Source organism: Penicillium robsamsonii, assembly GCF_028829455.1.
Source record: "Penicillium robsamsonii strain IBT 29466 chromosome Unknown utg000005l_segment0_segment0, whole genome shotgun sequence".
Classification (NCBI taxonomy): domain Eukaryota; kingdom Fungi; phylum Ascomycota; class Eurotiomycetes; order Eurotiales; family Aspergillaceae; genus Penicillium; species Penicillium robsamsonii.
Window position 1 is genome coordinate 105424 of NW_026643223.1, and position 17460 is coordinate 122883.

At 48.9% G+C, this 17460-nt stretch overlaps 7 protein-coding genes across 7 annotated transcripts; 2 read left to right on the forward strand and 5 right to left on the reverse strand.

The window, feature by feature from the left end:
* Window positions 1-266: 266 nt before the first annotated feature.
* Window positions 267-2092, reverse strand: N7447_008066 (putative C2H2 finger domain protein; the record flags this gene model as incomplete). The annotated part of the gene is made up of 3 exons (XM_057232328.1): window positions 267-894; window positions 948-1226; window positions 1299-2092. The coding sequence occupies 3 exons, from the start codon at window positions 2090-2092 to the stop codon at window positions 267-269; spliced, it is 1701 nt and encodes a 566-aa protein (XP_057081870.1).
* Window positions 2093-4571: 2479 nt separating this feature from the next.
* On the forward strand, window positions 4572-5357 carry N7447_008067 (uncharacterized protein; the record flags this gene model as incomplete). The annotated part of the gene is made up of 2 exons (XM_057232329.1): window positions 4572-4774; window positions 4865-5357. The coding sequence occupies 2 exons, from the start codon at window positions 4572-4574 to the stop codon at window positions 5355-5357; spliced, it is 696 nt and encodes a 231-aa protein (XP_057081871.1).
* Window positions 5358-5838: 481 nt separating this feature from the next.
* Window positions 5839-6816, forward strand: N7447_008068 (palmitoyl-protein thioesterase family protein; the record flags this gene model as incomplete). The annotated part of the gene is made up of 1 exon (XM_057232330.1): window positions 5839-6816. One exon carries the CDS (start codon window positions 5839-5841, stop codon window positions 6814-6816), a length of 978 nt encoding a protein of 325 aa, XP_057081872.1.
* A 569-nt stretch (window positions 6817-7385) lies between these two features.
* Window positions 7386-10948, reverse strand: N7447_008069 (uncharacterized protein; the record flags this gene model as incomplete). The annotated part of the gene is made up of 2 exons (XM_057232331.1): window positions 7386-10662; window positions 10734-10948. The coding sequence occupies 2 exons, from the start codon at window positions 10946-10948 to the stop codon at window positions 7386-7388; spliced, it is 3492 nt and encodes a 1163-aa protein (XP_057081873.1).
* Window positions 10949-12245: 1297 nt separating this feature from the next.
* On the reverse strand, window positions 12246-12656 carry N7447_008070 (mediator of RNA polymerase II transcription subunit 31; the record flags this gene model as incomplete). The annotated part of the gene is made up of 1 exon (XM_057232332.1): window positions 12246-12656. The coding sequence occupies one exon, from the start codon at window positions 12654-12656 to the stop codon at window positions 12246-12248; it is 411 nt and encodes a 136-aa protein (XP_057081874.1).
* Window positions 12657-12937: 281 nt separating this feature from the next.
* N7447_008071 (uncharacterized protein) lies at window positions 12938-13408 on the reverse strand (the record flags this gene model as incomplete). The annotated part of the gene is made up of 1 exon (XM_057232333.1): window positions 12938-13408. One exon carries the CDS (start codon window positions 13406-13408, stop codon window positions 12938-12940), a length of 471 nt encoding a protein of 156 aa, XP_057081875.1.
* Window positions 13409-15233: 1825 nt separating this feature from the next.
* N7447_008072 (Pal1 family protein) lies at window positions 15234-16997 on the reverse strand (the record flags this gene model as incomplete). The annotated part of the gene is made up of 4 exons (XM_057232334.1): window positions 15234-16003; window positions 16081-16489; window positions 16545-16789; window positions 16943-16997. 4 exons carry the CDS (start codon window positions 16995-16997, stop codon window positions 15234-15236), a joined length of 1479 nt encoding a protein of 492 aa, XP_057081876.1.
* Between the last annotated feature and the right edge of the window lie 463 nt (window positions 16998-17460).

A 17460-nucleotide genomic window follows, 5' to 3' on the forward strand; every position in this document is an offset into this window, starting at 1 on the left:
TGGCCGTAATATCCATTTGGAATCGGATTGTCCCTGCCCGATGGGATCAAGCTGAGACAATCCTTTGGCCGAAGTCCACTTTTGTACGCGCGAGCGATCGCACCGGGTTCCTCCATGTATTGAGAGTGCCTGGCCAGCAAGCAGCACGTCTAGCCGCGGAGTAAAAAGGAAATCAAGAAAAAGTCCTCCCGCGAAGTTTGTTCGTATCGTTCAAAAAAAAACCGCTGTTCTCCTCCAAGAAGAAGGCTTACAGCTCCTCTACCCTTTCAAGGCAATCCATTGGACATGTGGGAACTAGCCTGGCTGGCCTCAATATGGCGGTAGTTCATACCCAAAGTGAACAGTTCCTGGAAACTGGCGTTGACCTTCTCGTGCATCGCAGTATCCTGAGGAGAAATGTTACTCAGCTCCTCGAGCAGACGCGAACGGCACTTGAAGAAGTTCTGCTCGGCGTTCTGGAGGCGCTGTCCAAGGTTGGCGGAAGTCTGGGTGGCCTTGATGGAGCTAGCCTGAGAGTGGACGGAGCGAGTGCGCTTCATGGTGGGAGCCGGGGTGGCACCAGTGACTCTTCTCTTGCGGCCAGTGGGTTCCTTCTTCTTGATCTGACCAGCGCCGGGCGAGGTCTCTGGTGAGCTATGGCGCTCGGAGGTGGCATAGTCATGCACGCGACGCATGTGGTCGTAAAGGTTCCATCTCCTTGGGAATCCATTTCCTGGAACGGCACGTTCACAGCCCTCCCACAGGCAGAGGTGGGGGTTATCTCCATGGCCATGTAATCCGTGGGCTTCACGCTCGTGGCGGAACAGACATGCGTTGGAAGAGAAGCGCAGCTGGGCATCAATGCAGGCGGGGACCTTGCAGCGGTATGGCTTCAGATGGGAATCCAGGTACTTGCTGTTAGTTGATATCGGTTAGCTGGGTTCAGAGTACACCAAATGTTTTATCACGGGAGGACTTGCTGGTAAGCGCATTTTTGCGTGGTGGGTGGGTGGTTGCAGGGCTTCTCTCCAGTGGCAAATGGGCAGTAATATTTTCCATCGCTGTGGGTGGACATGGAATAATACTGGTGCTCTCGCGGGTTGCGAGCCTCAACACCTTCCTTGGATCTCTGGCGGGTTGGCTCTCTCACTGGGAGAGTGGGGAAGAAATCAGGATCACTCTTTCCTTGGTGCTGAGAAACAGCTGACAATGCTGAACGGCGGGGTTGCTTTGAGGGTCTGATGGTCCTACGACATGGTGGTTAGGTTTCAGATCAAACGTTTTTCTTCTTCTGGCATATCGGTTTTTCTGACACTCACCTGTTGATATCCCTGTCGTTAAGAGAAGAGCTAGGGAACAAGGGTTCCGCTGGGTTGAGTCCATGAGTCGTTCCAATGGGCGATGTGGTGAAGTCTCCGAGGAGTGCATCATCGGAGGGCATGAATGAAGTGTATCCGGCGTGTGAGCAAGAAGAAGTAACAGACATATCATTGCTAGCGTCGGTCAGTGGTGGAGAGACCGGCACGGTCTGGAAAAGACCCGACGAGAATTGTTCCATGGTGGTTCCTGGGTAATGGGCATCATGCATCATTGGAGTCCATGACTCTGGGCCTGTGATATAGTGGCCGTCCTCGGTACTGTGAGAGCTGTGTCCGATGGAAAGAGCATCATCTGGAGTGCCATTCCCGACACAGACATCATTTTCAACAGAAGAGAAATCCAGGAAGTTATAGAGATCCCGGGTCATTTCATGGTCATTCATGTCAGGGACTGCTGGGAAGTCCACGCCTGGGTACATAACATCATTTGGTCCGACCGTGGGGGTCATCAGCTGCTGAGACAACGAGAAAGAAAGCATGTGCACCTCGGATGAGTCTGGTTTTGACATGGCCTGGTCAAGGGATTCTTGGCGGTTCATTGTCCAGTCTTTCATGTCCTGTGGATTTCCATGGGCTGTACGGATACTTGAGCACAACGAGGAGTTGTCATGGCTCGACATTTCATCATCCTGGATTGATCTTGAGGCCATATTTGAGATTCCTGAAACCATAGAGGTACGCATGGACTGTGAGATAGAGACTCGGTCAGAGTCGCTGCTAGTCCTTGAAGACATTTTGTGTGGTTGTATGATAAAAAAACACTGTAAACCAAGAGTTAGTATCTACTATTCGTCATCGAACAATGAAAATAAACAAAAGAAAAGAAGAAAAAAAGACGAAAAAAAAACAAGACGAAAAGCAAAAACAAGAGCTCCATGGACCAGAGATGATTGAAGACCTAGTGAGAGTCAGTAATGAGAGTAGGGGTCGCGTCACGATTATTTGCACGCACCAGAGTCGCCGTTGTGGGAGTAAAAGTTCCTTGGCCGACCAGGGATTATCGTAAGGTCCTGGTCAAAGTTGTCGTGTCTATATTCGGGTCCAGGTCTGTTGTCAATCCAAGGAAGTGCTAGGTGGTGTCAGGGCGAGGAGAAGCAATTTCATAGCCGGAGTTACTATTTGGTTGAATCATCATCATCCAGGTAAGTCCAGGTAAGTAAAAAAGAAAGTCGTTCATTTTTGTGGCCAGATCAGGTAGGTACACAACGGCCAGATTCCTTAAAGCAAACGGCCTAAGCAAGAGTTGAAAGCGGATGCTTCAAAGGACCATTATTGACACGGAGCAAGCACATTAGCTTGAAAGATTCCTCGGTTGATTCCTTGGGGTAAAGTGGTTCCATTATTGTTGAGAAAGTGGCCATAGTAGCATCAGATTTCCAGGCAAAGAGTCATAATTTCAAGTCCTTTTAAGTGGTTCATGTGGTACATTCCAGGGGCGTTGTTTCCAGTGGCATTGGGGTCCAAGGGTATATCAAAATCCGCACTCAAAACTCCGGTCTTAGAGCTGAGGCAATGTCAAAAAAGAAGAAACATCCATGGTAGTCCAGTGGCAGTGGAAGTCAGGCGATTTGAGTGTGCAACATTAAACACATCTCAAAGAGATTCACTCAGCAGGTGCTGAAGGCAAGTATCCTTGGCAGTGGTTCCTTATTCATGGTCGCCAAAAATTGGCCAAAATTCCGGGTGTGGGAGTAGGTTTAAGGTACTGGGATCCTGGGCAATAGGTTGTCGATATCCTTGGCAAACACAGTTGACAGTGGTACAGGTCCAGAAGACAAAGGGAAAAAAATAACAACGCATAGGAGAACCAATTGTAAAGAAAAAGTGACGGGAGCTACCTATTGTGTTTGTCGAAGTGTGGACAGACTAAAGACAAGCCTGGAAGATAACAAGAAAACAAATCCTGTCCGGGGAGTATGTGGCAGATAGAAAATCCTTGTGGCAGTGATTGTATCAAAAACCAGTGAGTCTTGGGTTAAGAAAGAGAAGTTGTCCTTGGTCCAGGGACTGAGTTGTTGTATGTGTTGTAGAGAGAAGTATGTAAAAGTGTGGGAGATAGTTGCACAATCACACAAGGTAGTTGTAGAAAAAGGGGTATCCAGAGAGTTAAGGAAGGAAGAAAAAGAAGAATCAGAATTAAGGAGGGGGATCAGCGGCCTTTTAGCACACGCACAAACGAAAGCTCGGACTTTGGAGGGTCTGTGGGCCATCAAACATGGCGTGTGCCAGTCTCACATTGCGCAGGAGACGAGTGCGCTGTTGGCACCCTGAGAGCCAGTACTGCAGACTGGCGGTGATGGCACCTGCAGATTGGGGGGGGGTGTTCGTTTGACTGAGTGGAGGGATACCTTCTAGCGGTGAGACGAGCCCGGCGTCTTGAGTGCTTGGCGAGGAGTATGATTGGTGATAGAAGAAAGGACGCTGCAGGATGATGTCCGAATTGGACGATCGGCAGATGCACTCGCGTGTTCGATGAGATGTACAACTTGGTTGCACCTGGACATGTATCGTATGGAGGAGAGAATTCCACGTCGGAGCGCCACGGGAAATATACCTGCAGCATGAGGTCACTTTGTACAGCGTCAAGACTCGAGCATATTATATACGTAGTGAAACAATAAATAAATGGTAAATGGCAAATGTGATTGTAAAGAAATAGAATATAACTAAGATTACTGGATAACGGGACGGGGCGTGCCAGAGTCAGACCCACGTTGGGCAGCAATGCAGATTTTCCTAATTTCAGGTCTTTTTATTTCAGTTAGCCAAGTTCAAAAGAAGTGGTGTATTGAAAAATAAAGGATATCAAGGTTGACAAGATCAGAAAATGTAAAATGGAATATGTTTTCGTTCAGCAATCCGAAGATCTCAGGTGAACTATGCTTTAATATTGGTTGTTCATCACAAAAGGCAAATGCCCTTCGGAATAGAAGGAGAGAGAGAAAAAACAATAATGTGCTTACCTGTTAGCGGGAATTGTCGGGAGTGAGTGATGAGTTGTCATGAAACACAAGTCATATTCGAGGCTGTGGCAGTCAGGGATATGATTGACGGAGAAAAGGAGGAAGAAAAAAGATGAGAAAGATTTTTGTATGTGGTGAGATCACGTGTACATGGGTTTGTACTGTTTGCATTGTTCCCATCCTAAGCAAACACTCACATCCGTCGCTTTAGAGGCTAATCCACTCCCCACTCTCTCCATTCCTTGGCATAATGAATTGGACAGGCGGCCAGCTGCAGCGTCATCACAATCGCTCAGGCCTGTTGACCAAAGCTCAAAAACAGAATTTCGCCAAGTCGAGACTTCAAAAGAACACGGTCATTCCCCCGCCCTCGCCATTTCGTAACTTTCTTAATATTGGATTCAAGGGCTCGAGCACTAGAGAAAAGGATGAGGCAGAGACAAATGGAAATCAGTCAGTCAAAAACTGTTGATTGGTTCTGACTTTGCCTCTGGTAATTCATGTGGTGGGCCTTGTACTAACCCATGATTGCGCCGATTCTAGAGTTGCGGAAGAACCGGCCTTGCATTCGACTGGTGATCGGTCCTCTCGAAATGGCACTGGCTTGAGCGAGGTCAAGCGCCAGCTGCTGAAAGAACCTGATTGGGCAGCTGTGTCTGTTACACGTCCACTTGAGCTTGCATTTACATCTGTGGAGGAAGTCGAGCGGTTTGGGAAGCGACGAAAGCTGAATGACAAGGACAGAAAACGACTGGTAGCTAACAACAATGAGGCTATCTTTTTCGAGCGACCCAGACCTCCACGAAGAAGCAGAAATTCATCTTCGGTGATCGATACCACTAAAGAAGACATCCAGTTTGAGATCAACGGACGACCAGTGGCGCAATCTAATGGCAGCTCAGGGGTGGTCATGAACAGCATATCATCACAGTCAATGTTACTTGACCATGAAGGATCTCCTTCTGTGGAACAGTACCTGGGGAAAGAGAACCTGACAGCTACCTGGGTTGCCAATCTGTTTCCCCGTTCGCAATGACCTCGGCGTGGGCTATGACCCAGCAGTGTATAATGTTGAGGTGAAGTCAAATGAATGTCGCATGTTCTCAGAGTCCGCATCTCAGATCGGTGCGGGGAAGCACATCTCTTACTCCGGCGGAACTCTCCTATGGGTAACCTGCTAGCTACGTCGTAGACCAACAGTAACATGGCAGTGCCGTTAGATCTTTCCGAGGTGCGCAAGCAACACCGCCTAAGGCACCTGAAGGGAAACACTTAGTTCATTATACCAGGAATAAACCACTAATATCCCTGGATCCAGTCAAGCCTGCTACTTAGTCTATTTTACATGTACATCATATAATGTAACTGTTTTTTGTTCTTATAGATATAGATTACTGCATTCGGTCATCACATGATTTGTACTTGCCGAAGCAACGTCATTTCCGTCTCCACAGCCATCTCCAATTATCAACGGCGCGGGCATCTTGAAGATCACTTGGCAGTTCCATCATTCAATCATGCGTTCAATTATACTTTTAGCTACACTAGCTACCAATGCTCTCTCAGTCGCGCTCCCGTGGCAATCCACCACAGATGCAGCCAGCGGAACCCAGCTTCCTCTCGTGATCTGGCACGGTCTGGGTGACGACTTCGAACGCGAAGGGCTCACTCAAGTTGCCAAACTAGCCGAATCCACCAATCCCGGCACATACGTGCACCTCATCCGACTCGCCAACGACGGCAGCGGAGACCGCTCCGCAACCTTCTTCGGCAACGTCACGGAGCAAATCGCCCTAGTCTGCGAACAGCTCGCCGCAGACCCAATCCTCAGTACAGCGCCAGCCATCAACGCGCTAGGTTTCTCACAAGGTGGTCAATTCCTACGCGGGTACATCGAGCGGTGCAACACCCCACCCGTCCACAACCTCGTCACATTCGGCAGTCAGCACAACGGCATCTCGGCGTTTGAGTCGTGTGACTTTGGCAACTGGTTTTGTAAAGGGGCGGAGGAACTATTACGATCAGGGCGGTGGACGAGCTTTGCGCAGTCGCGAGTCGTGCCGGCACAGTACTTCCGCGACCCAGAAGAACTGGATTCGTACCTCGAGCACAGCAATTTCCTAGCGGATATCAACAATGAGCGCGTGGTCAAGAACGAGACATACAAGAAGAATCTGGCGTCGTTGAATCGGTTTGCGATGTTCATGTTTGAGGAAGATACTGTTGCTGTTCCTAGGGAAAGTGCTTTCTTCTCCGAGGTTAATGCCACTACTGGCGAGGTGACGCCTCTCCATGAGAGGCCGATCTACAAGGAAGATTGGCTGGGACTGAAGCAGCTTCATGAACAGGGGAAGCTAGATTTCAATACTGCCCCTGGTCAGCATATGCACCTGTCTGAAAAGACCCTGCGCAAGGCTTTTGAACAATATTTTGCTCCGCTAAAGGAGTCGAGTCGTTCGGCGCCTGGTCTCGTTGTGCAGCAGCGCGGGCTTTAGTCGATCTCTCTTCTCTTGGGCGTTTTCTTTTACCGTATGATATCCCACTGCGTGTGCTTTCTTTTAGATACTAGTAGCAAAGTCAAAGTCCAATCGAATACCGCATATGGCTATCTACTTACACATGTATACAACTACGATGCCTTGCCATGTTTGTTCTAGCACCGTCTATTTTATGTCTACCGACAATGTAGCTATGTAGATACACCACACTGCGACTATCCATCGCAAGTTTAACAAATAAAAAAATGTGAGTGCCTGAGCTTTCAAAATAAAATATGCAAGTGGAAAAGAAAAAGATCACAAGGATAGACACCGAATGGGGGAAACCAACAAATCAGAAAGGACATGCGTGTCTCGAACAGGTTAGAGGTTTACCAGCCAGCAACCCAGCCAGCAACCCAGCATTCAACATGAGCGAAGACAATATCCATGCAAGGAAAGGCGGGGTGGGGGGGAAAGAACCGATAACAGAAAGAAAATTATATAAACATATGAAGAGCCAGGGAATTGAGATGGCTGCAAAGATGCTTGGAGAATGACGCAAAGGTGCAAATTAAACAAAAGGATCAATAAGGTGGCCGACCAAGGCCTCCGCTAACCTGTCGCCTGCTGTGAGATCCGCCCAGCGGAGTCTTAGAAGCAGGTTTGGCAGTTTCTGGGCGGTTCCCATTTGTCAGCGTGGTCTCGCCAGGCGAAAGGAACCCATCCAAGAGCTTCCTCAATTGATCTTGGTGGTTGCCTTCCAGGGCATTGGACTCATAGTCGGTTGAGAGTTCAGGAAGTCCAGCTGTAGCAAGACTATGGTTGGATCGGCTCTTGTTGCGATTTAGAGGTTTGTTGTTTAAGGCACTAGCTTCAGCCCTGTCTCTCACCGAAGACAGTGGCGAGGGACCCGGCGCGGTGGATGGGCGATCATATGATGTCAGCGAACGCTGTGAGCCGTTCGGGAAACCACCTGGGATCGACAAGCCGACTGGGATCGGTGGGACGGGAGGGATTTCTGCGTCTGAATCAACACGATTCGGAGATTCGTCGGTTGAGCCTTTATCGCCTGGGAGATTATTTTCCGCGGCCGAAGCGCGGGGTGTCTCTGTTCCATCTTCACCGAGTATTTGTTGACTCTCTGGTTGGATTGAAGCAGCATCTCCATCTATCTCGGAAACAGAGAAGTTGCCGCTGATCATGCTTTCGCTCCCAGAAGAAATGGAACTGGCATTCGACGCGTCAATTCGTCCACGCAATGGACTGAGGCGTCGATCATGGGAGTCGTTAGTAACCGAAAGCACGCGTCGAAGCTCATTGACGCGGACGGGAGAGCCTCTGCTCGAGCCGTGGGATGACGAGCCCGATATCTCCGGAATGCTCATGCGGCGGTGATGTTGAGACCCGGCGGGTGAGCCATTCGTAGCCCCGTTGGTTTGGTTGTTGCGAGCATTTGCAGTAGCTCGAGAGCCATTGATGGATGACGCTCCAGTGCTTTCCTTATCGAGAGTTGCCAAGCATGCCTCGCGAGACCACGGAGACAACATCTGTTCTCTCACGACGGATGGGAGGCCGCCCTCAACCTGGGATTTCACTGTTCCTGTGGAGTGTCCAAGGACCGGGAATGTAAATCCTCGTGCTGGAGAAGAGATCGAGGGGCTTCGTGGAGGAGAAGGTGTCGATTTGCGGTAAGACTCGTCAATCATATAGACAAGTCCTTCGACATTACGGAAGAGTGTCAATGGAGGCGGCGTGGAATCATTGCCAGACCTCCCCTCGTTGTCAAAAACAATGGCATAAAGATCGACTGGCGGCAGGCGGATTTTGGAAAGCCAATATCCCTTGGCTTGTCGTTCTTGAATCTCATTACTTATCTCAAGACCCACGGGGGAAGACTGCATGTCGAAATGCTCAGACAGCGCAAGAAGGTATCCGTGTACCAAGCTTCCAATGTTAACGCGAGCTGCGAAGGAACTCAGATCCATAGATGTAAACAAGTCGTCTTGCAATTTAAGGATCATAGGAAGACCGAATTGAGCGGCATTCACCCCGAGGTTCTCGACAAGCTTTGCAAGAAGTAGGTGCAACAGAAGAACCTCGGACTCCTCGCCAGCTAACTCGAGTGCAGCATCGTAGATACCCAGGTGCAGGAGACGGAGGAAATTTGACTGTGCCACCAGCCCCACTTTGTCCCTCTGGTTCCCAGAGGCTGAGGTACCTCGTCGAGTCGACCTATCCGTCTGCTCGGGGTCTCTCTTCGAGGTTGTCTTGATGTACTTGGGTGAATCTAATCGCACCTTGAGGTCGCTCCCATTGGTCTCAATCTGCAGCCATGACAGGAATGCATCGGTATAGGCATACCGAACATCACGGTCCACATCACGAAGAAGGACTTGGGTTCCTTCCCACACATGGATTCCGACTGGATGTCTAGATTCCGCGCCAGACATGGTTGCTGGCGTCCTTGAATTCGCCACAACCAAGATAGCCTTGACAGCTCGGAGAGCAGTCAGTTTAGTGGCAGCATGCGAGAAGCATTCTGTGTTTGGTTTCTCTCCATTTGTCTCGGATCCGGAATTTGTCGATCCCCCAGGTGTCAATCCAGTTTCGTGAACAGTTGCCAATGGAGATGGTGTGGAACTCTCATGGTGGAAACTAGGCTTGAAACGCCTGAGAATAGCCCGCATCATATCTGCGACTTGGTCTCCGTAGTAGATGTGCGTTGCAAGATCTCCAATACACTGCTCTAGTAGCGTAAGAAGATCATGTCGTCGGGGAGAGATCGGTGACACGATTTGAGTTTGTCGATTTGGTTCCTTCTCTGATTCTGCAGACCCAGTACGCTCTGGTGGTGAGAGTATATCAGAAGCGTAGTGCATGAGTCCATAGAGGATGTCCATGACACTGAGTCCAATCATGTTCACAGACGATCTGAGAAGCCAATCCACCACAGAGAGAATGGTGAACGATGCCTCTAACGCATCCTCCTTGGGGCTCGTATCGTGGAGGATTTCCATAGCTGTGATCAAGATGATAAAACGAACTTGCACCGGACACCAGTTGGCAATAAGTTCGATCAGAGATGTTGCCCAGTTGCCACCTTTGCCCTCCATGATCTGGACACGCTTTTCGCACTGTGGGAAGCCCTTGCTTGAGATGAACTGTAGAATGACCGTTACTGTAATACGGATCTGGCCCCGGTTACTCCCCGAAACGATGGTTTGCTCGAGACAGCGCAGGGCCAAGAGCCGAGCGTCCATTTCCGCCTTTCGATCCGCCTCGGCGGCTGACTGTGCTGCCAGCTCGGGGTCCCCCTCTGCCGTATCCACTGTGTGCACCGTGTTGACACTCATTCGGCGGGGTTTGGGCGCCTCACGTTCATTCAAGTCGGTTTCGGTTAGCTTGGCCTTCAAAGTCGGAAGAAGATCCTCATCGTCAGAATAGAGGTTCTTCAGGATCACCGGCAAACAGAGCTTCAGCGATGTTCCTCCGTCGGCGGCCATGGTCTCTGAGCTGACCACGCTTCTAATGGCTAGCAATCCTACGTTTCTCCATCGGATGGCCACCTGAGGGCTGAAATTTGCGTTCGGGTGGGATGTAAATCCCGGGTCGGCAAAACTGGCGTAGGTTCGCACGACTTCTCGGTATTGCTGGGCGAGGCCCTGGTCAGCCGCGATAGCCGCAATATCCTGATGCCGGCAGAACATTTCGAAGGCGACAATTGATTCCTCCACCATATTTATGTCATTGGATCGCAAAACGGTATCGATGATTGTCATGACGGATCGGGCGTAGATAGGAAGGTCGCGAGGAACTTTTTCAATGAGCGCAGCCAGGATATGCAGGGCCACCTGGACATTTCTGTGTAATGAGATCGGTCAGCCATTCATCTCGAGTGCGCATGATTCGGTTGATCAGAAATCTGTACTCACCCTATTCTGCGTCTCCAGACATCCCGGGCAACTCTCTTCTCCAGGAAACCGCCGACCTTGGTCAGTTTGCTGCGGCGCGTGCTCGTATAATACAGCAGGTATGAGAGTTCGCTGGGATTCGGCCGGACTTCCGATACCCCCTTCTGGTATTTAGGATAACATTTTAAGGTCAAGACCTGGTGCTTTGGCCGACAAGACTGGCGAACGGACTCCATTGGAAAACGTAGTGCCACATGCAGTTCCGGGTGACGGGGATCCACGAAATAGCGCAACGGACTTTGTATGTGTGAAGGCAAATTGGAGACAAGTCGGAGGGGTTGCTGGATGACTAGTTAAGGGCCATAGGAAAGATGGAATGCCCGAACCGCAACGTGGAGGAGTTGATGAGGTACGGATAGTTCAGGGCGGATCACCAGGGGGTGGGGCTCTATTATAGTCTGAAAATGACCCAGAAATCTTTAAAATGGAAGTGAAAACATCGAGCTGGAAGTTGAGAGAGGAAGGAAAAAAAAACCAAAACAAGGTTGGGCTCTCGGGAACTTCTTGGGCGTATTCTATATTGCCTTGTTTATCTGACATTTACGCCCTGGAGTACCATATAGGGTACTTCTTATAGAAGGGCTTAATCTTTGGGGATAATTTATATATATTTTCTCACTCAAGATTGAGAAAATACTGCCTGTAGTAATTGCCAGAGCATATGTGGTAACCCCAAAATGACTACATACCTTCAAGGGGCTATATAGGTACAATACCAACCTGGAAGCTTCACGCTTGGTCCTTTCCCCCCGCCTCTGTTGTTGAAAAGTTGATCCTCTAGAGCCTCGGCCTAGGTCCTCGGTCACAGGTGATAGATACCTAAGCATCTTATGGCCACTCGGCCACGCTCTATAAAACCCCCATAGGACGTTAATATAGCAAATTTACGCCATGCATGCCGATTAATTAGCCATTAGTCATTACTAACGGTCTGGATTGCATTCTTTTACTTTTTTTTAAAATCCTATGTCGCTTATATTCTTTCTTAACCACCGAGGCATAGACTTCAATAATATGTAGATCCCTTAAGATCCACAATCCGATTCATTCTTAGTGTCCTATCGGAATTGGTTTCGAGGTGAAACCTGTTCCATCTCTTCTATATCTACTAGTATGACAACCTTGGAAGTCTGCTAGGTCATTCAAATGGGCATTTTGTATCGTAGTGGGCTTGGACAGAATCAGCTTAAGAAAATCCGATTTCCCAGGGATATACCCACTTCTTGCTAGTATCCCACCTTCCAGATGTCTCTTGAAAGATGGAAAACAGTACAAAGTGAGAAGAGTCACGCTCAAAGCAGACCACTCAACTTTGTCAAAAGCTGATTTTGGTGGTAATAAAATCACCGGAGTGTAAATGTCATGTGCAATGTACAACTTGGATCTGCCAGGGCGCGGTGTGTTTGTATGTTTTGCAGGAAACATGCCCACCCATCTCGGTCGCATCGAACGTAGGTCCTGGATTTAGGCCCATCATGTCTTTCCATTTGGACCATCCTGCTTTTCATCTGCTGTATCGGTCTCCGTCTGAGCCGGGTCAGGGACACTGACCCCTGCCAGACCTTCAATGACCTGGGGTAGAATAATGTCACGGCGGAAGTTGTCCTCCTGGAGCAGTCGAAGCGCTCGTAATGTGGGGCCCGGGTGAGTGAGAAACTGAGAGTACTCGGGTGTCTTCCAGTAGGAGTAAAGGTAGGCTAGGTAGGCTGCAAACGCCTGGGCATCTGGCGAAGAGGAATCATCGTCATCATCGGCACGAGAGATACCCAAGAGATTGGGATATGTGACTGCCAGGTGTGACAGATAGTAAGGATTGGCGAGAGATGAGACGAACTCAAGTTCGAGAGTGAAGCGCGGGTTGGTCAGGGTTGGTCGATCCTCCATGGTGGTGATGCAGAGAAGTGTCGAAATGGCAGAAGCTGGGGAGCTTCAAAGGTGGGACTCTACGGTGGACGACAGCGTCCATTGAGGTCAAATACAAACATCGAAACAATAAAAATACATATCTCTTATTCAAGCTGAAAGAAATCTCAATTTCAAAAGAATTCTAATATGCAATGCCTCGGCTCTCATAAAATGTCTATACCCACTGAACTCTCTGCCGTTGATCCATACTCCAACTATGTACCCTTCTTTCTTAGCTTCCATCTACATCCTATACCATCTCAACTTTCAACACGAAATGTGATTGGAGTAGCTTCAAATTCCTTCAAAATCCCAGCATTCTCTAGCATGGCCCTAGCCAGCTGAGTCCACTGAGATACCTTCAGTGGCAAAGCCAAGAGTGTCAGCATATCTTGCTGGTTGGGCTTAGCTAACAAAGGCAGTTGCTTTAGCGACTCATCCCAACTCCCAGGATAGTTCTGGGCAATGGTAGTGCCTATTGGCATTGGAATTCTTCCTATTTCATGGGGCTGGATAGCCACACGGTGGTAGTGCAGATGGTCCCCAACTCTGTTAGGCGCAATAAAGTGAATGTCACCAGCATCTTTATTGGCTTTGACCAAGATTGCCAAGCCACCTTCGGGGTGAGTGGGTTGTATTTTGACGAGGTAGACCGTGTATGTGGTATTGGTCAAAGCGATCTTATCCATGCTGCTGGTGATATTCTCCACAGTATTACCGATGCTGTCCATAGTATGTGGTCGCTTTTGAGGTTTTCCTTGTAGGACTCGGGGAATAGAGAGCTTGATGATGTAGACTTGGAGATAATATGGAGGCAGATTTATAAGGCGAACGTTCGCTCTTAAGTATCCCTTGTCTCTTGTTCTATTCTTATTCTGTTTCTTTTTTCAAAGAAATCATAAAAGCGCCTCTCTATTGTTTGAAATCTGTTCAGTCTCCCAAGCCGATACCAGTGATCCAATATTACTCTACCTATAGAAGCCGACTTGTAAGCCGATAAATACCAATAGGTTCAATAACACGGACTATATACACAACAGAATCAACAGATCAGTCTCACTGCTTCAACAACTTGAGCCAGTTTGCCATTTGGGGAGAGATCATCAAGATCTCCTTAGTTGCCAACTGGGTCAAAATCTTCGCAGAATAGGACTTCCGCGGCTGACTTCTCCCCTCCACGTCGATGAGAGATGCAGCCCTCATAATCAGTTGACTACCCGGGCACAGATCAGGCAGACACTGCAGCACCTCGTCCCAGTTTTCACGATAGCCCTCAAAAAGGGTAGTCCCTAAGAATTAGAGATTGTAATTTGCTGTTAAAGGCCGGTGAAACACGCCCGATGAGCTGTTACTGTGGGCGATGAAGGAGTGGAGGTCGCCTTGTATCTTTTCATGTATCTTCCCATTCTTCTTCTCATTGGATTAAACGAAGATGTTTGAGTAGGTTTGTTCGAGGCCAGAAGCAGTGGAGACAGTGTATACATTGAGGGGTTTCGGCGAATATCGGCCCATGGTGTAAAATATGTAGGCGAGTTTGAAGGGATACAGAGCTCAATTATGGATAGAGCTAGAGATGATGGAGACAGATTTTCACGGCAAATGTTACTTCTTAGATATCCTGAGGATCATCACTGATATAATATTGCGTATGCATATGTATACAAAGTCATAGCAACAATCGTTACCAGTTTCAGTGGGCGTTAGCTACAGCTAGAAACATAGTAGCAACGCATGGTTTGAGATACCACCTACAGAGAGCATTGTGCTGTCTTCTAATGGAGGCCCGAGGGAACGAAAAATGCAAAACTTATATCGCACGAAAAATATATGCATGGCGCTTGGCTTGCCAGTGCGCATAATGAAACTTCATATTTATATCTTCGATTGCCCTAAAATATATAGAATCCATTAATAAGAGCATGGTCATCGATTCCCATACCTAAACCATAGGATGTACAATGGTCATTCGCCGGCCATAGGGTGGTGGTATCACACATGACCTGGTGTCATGAAACGTATAGAATCTTACAATAAACGCGCGGCATACATAATTAAATGCCATGTCTGAGTATGACTGTTACTCTTACCAACAGACCAGGGATTAAACAGCGTTAGAACCAACTACTTCAATTATCATATCCTATTGAAAGCTACTGATATGGGGAACAGCAATTGATAGGAAAAAAATACATGTTTCTGAAAGCAAGGCTGATTGAGATACAATAAGGGAATAAACTTGGAAACTCCGAATCATAGCCTGGATCTCAAGACTTTAAGATCAGGGCATTCTGTTTCATGGCGGTCTGGAATCAGAAGCAGTTTTAAGCCTTCTATTCCGAAATATATGAACGCCATGTTGAGCACCGTGTGTTCATCGGTGCTCGATGCTGGGTATTAACGCGTGGAATTATCCCTCCTCCATGGAGGAGTTGGATGGTGAGATGGTAAGGGGAATCATGGGATTGACACATCCCGGAGGTGCATCCGAATGAGAAAGGCCCGCTCGCTACATCGATATATTTCCAGGGTAGGCTCAACGTGTGATTGCTAGGTGACTCAGTCGCTAGTACGTCTTTCCGGCTTGGGTTTGCGCAGACTCTTCATCCGGTTCAAGAACCCACCGCTACCACCAGGGTTAAGCTTCGACTCTTCGTAAGGTCGATCGTTGGTGGGTTTGCGCTCCAGTCCAGTAGTTTGCTTGGGACTGCTAGACGATCGAAGTCGGCCGCCTCCAAGACGAGCTTCGATACTCGATCCCTTCTTGTCCCACTCTTCCTCGTATTCGTCTTCTTCTTGGAAGTAAGGGTTTCTTTCGTTGCTCCGGGCGGATGTAGAATGACTGGAGCTCACTTGTGGCGCGGGGGAATAGTTGTCAGTTGGAGAAGTAATGCGGCCAGGTCCAGCAGCTCGTCCACGTAGTCGCTGGGCCAAACTCTTCTTTCGTGCAAGGCCACCACCATTCGGTGCTGGGGTGCCTTCATTCTCGCTCTGACGGCGTGCCATGGCAGACCGACTAGCCGGGACTCCATCGAGGAAGGTGCTGGTTCCAAGTCCCATACTCTGTGGTCCATGGATCGGGTCCACTCGAGCAGTGGGATCAATGACGGCTGTTTCGGGGTTGCGGCGAGCAGCGGTGGAGAAATCGTTGTGACCTTCCTCCATTCTGCCATGGAAAAGGTTGAGATCGATGTTTGAGTTGTTGGGGCCTGCGCCGCCCAGAGCCATGTTGGTGGAACCTTTGGGGAAAGCTTGCATTGGCGCGGTACGCACACCGCGGCGATTGCGATGGGGGTTACAGGCATCAAATGGACCATCGTGGTGGAACACTATTACGATAATTAGCATATTAGTCGTGTACTCGTGAAAGAGAAAGTGCGAAAGAAAAAAAAGCCAGGGTACTTACTTCCAGTACCGTAGATACTCGTCACATCCAACTTATCAATAATATCAAGTCGTCGATCCTTGCGACCCGACCGCGATTTGCCATCTTTGCTACGACCATCGCGCTCACGATGACGCCGTTCGCGTCGGCGCTTCTCGTCATCATCAAGATCCAGCAACTTCGAGCCTCGGTCCATTACCGAGGACTCCGAGTTCCGCCGGGGACGACGGGGCGCCTTATCCTTGGCGGTTTGGGATAACGCAGGGGGGTCAGCGAATATGTCGAGCAGGTCTTTCTCTTTCGGCGCCGCTGATCGTCCTGGTGGGCGCTCCCTTGAGGGTCTGTTGCGATTCGAGGAAGTACGTTGGGTGGAATCAGGTGCGGGGTGAGGACGATTTGTCTGGGAAGCAGGGTTGAGGGAGAGGGATTCCTGGTAAGAGGTTAGACCTGATTTGAACACATAGGTTCAATATTCCTGGACATACAAAGAGCTCCCGAGTATTGCTCGAAATATCGGTCTTCTCAATCGGAGAAAACATACTAGCACCGGTCGACATGCCAGGGGCAGACTGCGGGGACATCGCCTCAGTGTCGTCTAGGAATGGATTTGTCGAACGTGGGCGTTCCGGACGGTTTGATGAAACAGACCCAGCGACTGAGGGGGAAAGAGCGCGGTTTCGGAAAGGGTTATTGGAGCCAAAACTGGCAGCTGTTGGAGACGGTTGGTGTTCTGTTCGTAGAGACGTTTCAAATCAGTCACAAGTAGAAAGGTATATTTGGGACCAACAAGTCCAAGGGAATGTGTCATTTTTAAGGATCAGAGAGGGTTCAAACTATCCCCGGCCACGCATGAGATCCATCATAGGTGCTTCAGGTTACGTACCTTGCGGGGCCAGCGAGACGCCCGGCGCATACCCAAGCGCTGGAGTGGCATTCATTGTGATGGATATTCCACCTCTGAAACAAGGTGTGGGTGGATAGGCTGTTTGCGTTCAATGAGATGTCGCGTTGAGTGTCGCACGAATGCGGAAGAGAGTGGCAGGAGGTATTGCTGAAACAGTGATAATCAGGGGTAACAAGGAAATATCAACTGTCAATATTTCCGTCAATACAAAATTAAAGAGAGAAAGGGAAAAAAAAAAGAAAGGAAGTTTAGGGAGAAAGGAGGGGGGGGGGGCAAGGGGAACACGGGAGAGGCGAGCATACGTAAAATGTCCAAGTGATCGTCTCCTTTGATATCTGCCTTTACTGGCCCTGTCGATCGTTTATATTTTATATTTTACATGTGCTATTATGCCTTGCTGTTCTATTAATTGTCTAAAGTTTTTTTTTCTTTCTGGAGAATCCCCAGACTGGCTTTAATATAGTCTCAGGGGGCCAAACCATGAGGTCCCACTTTGG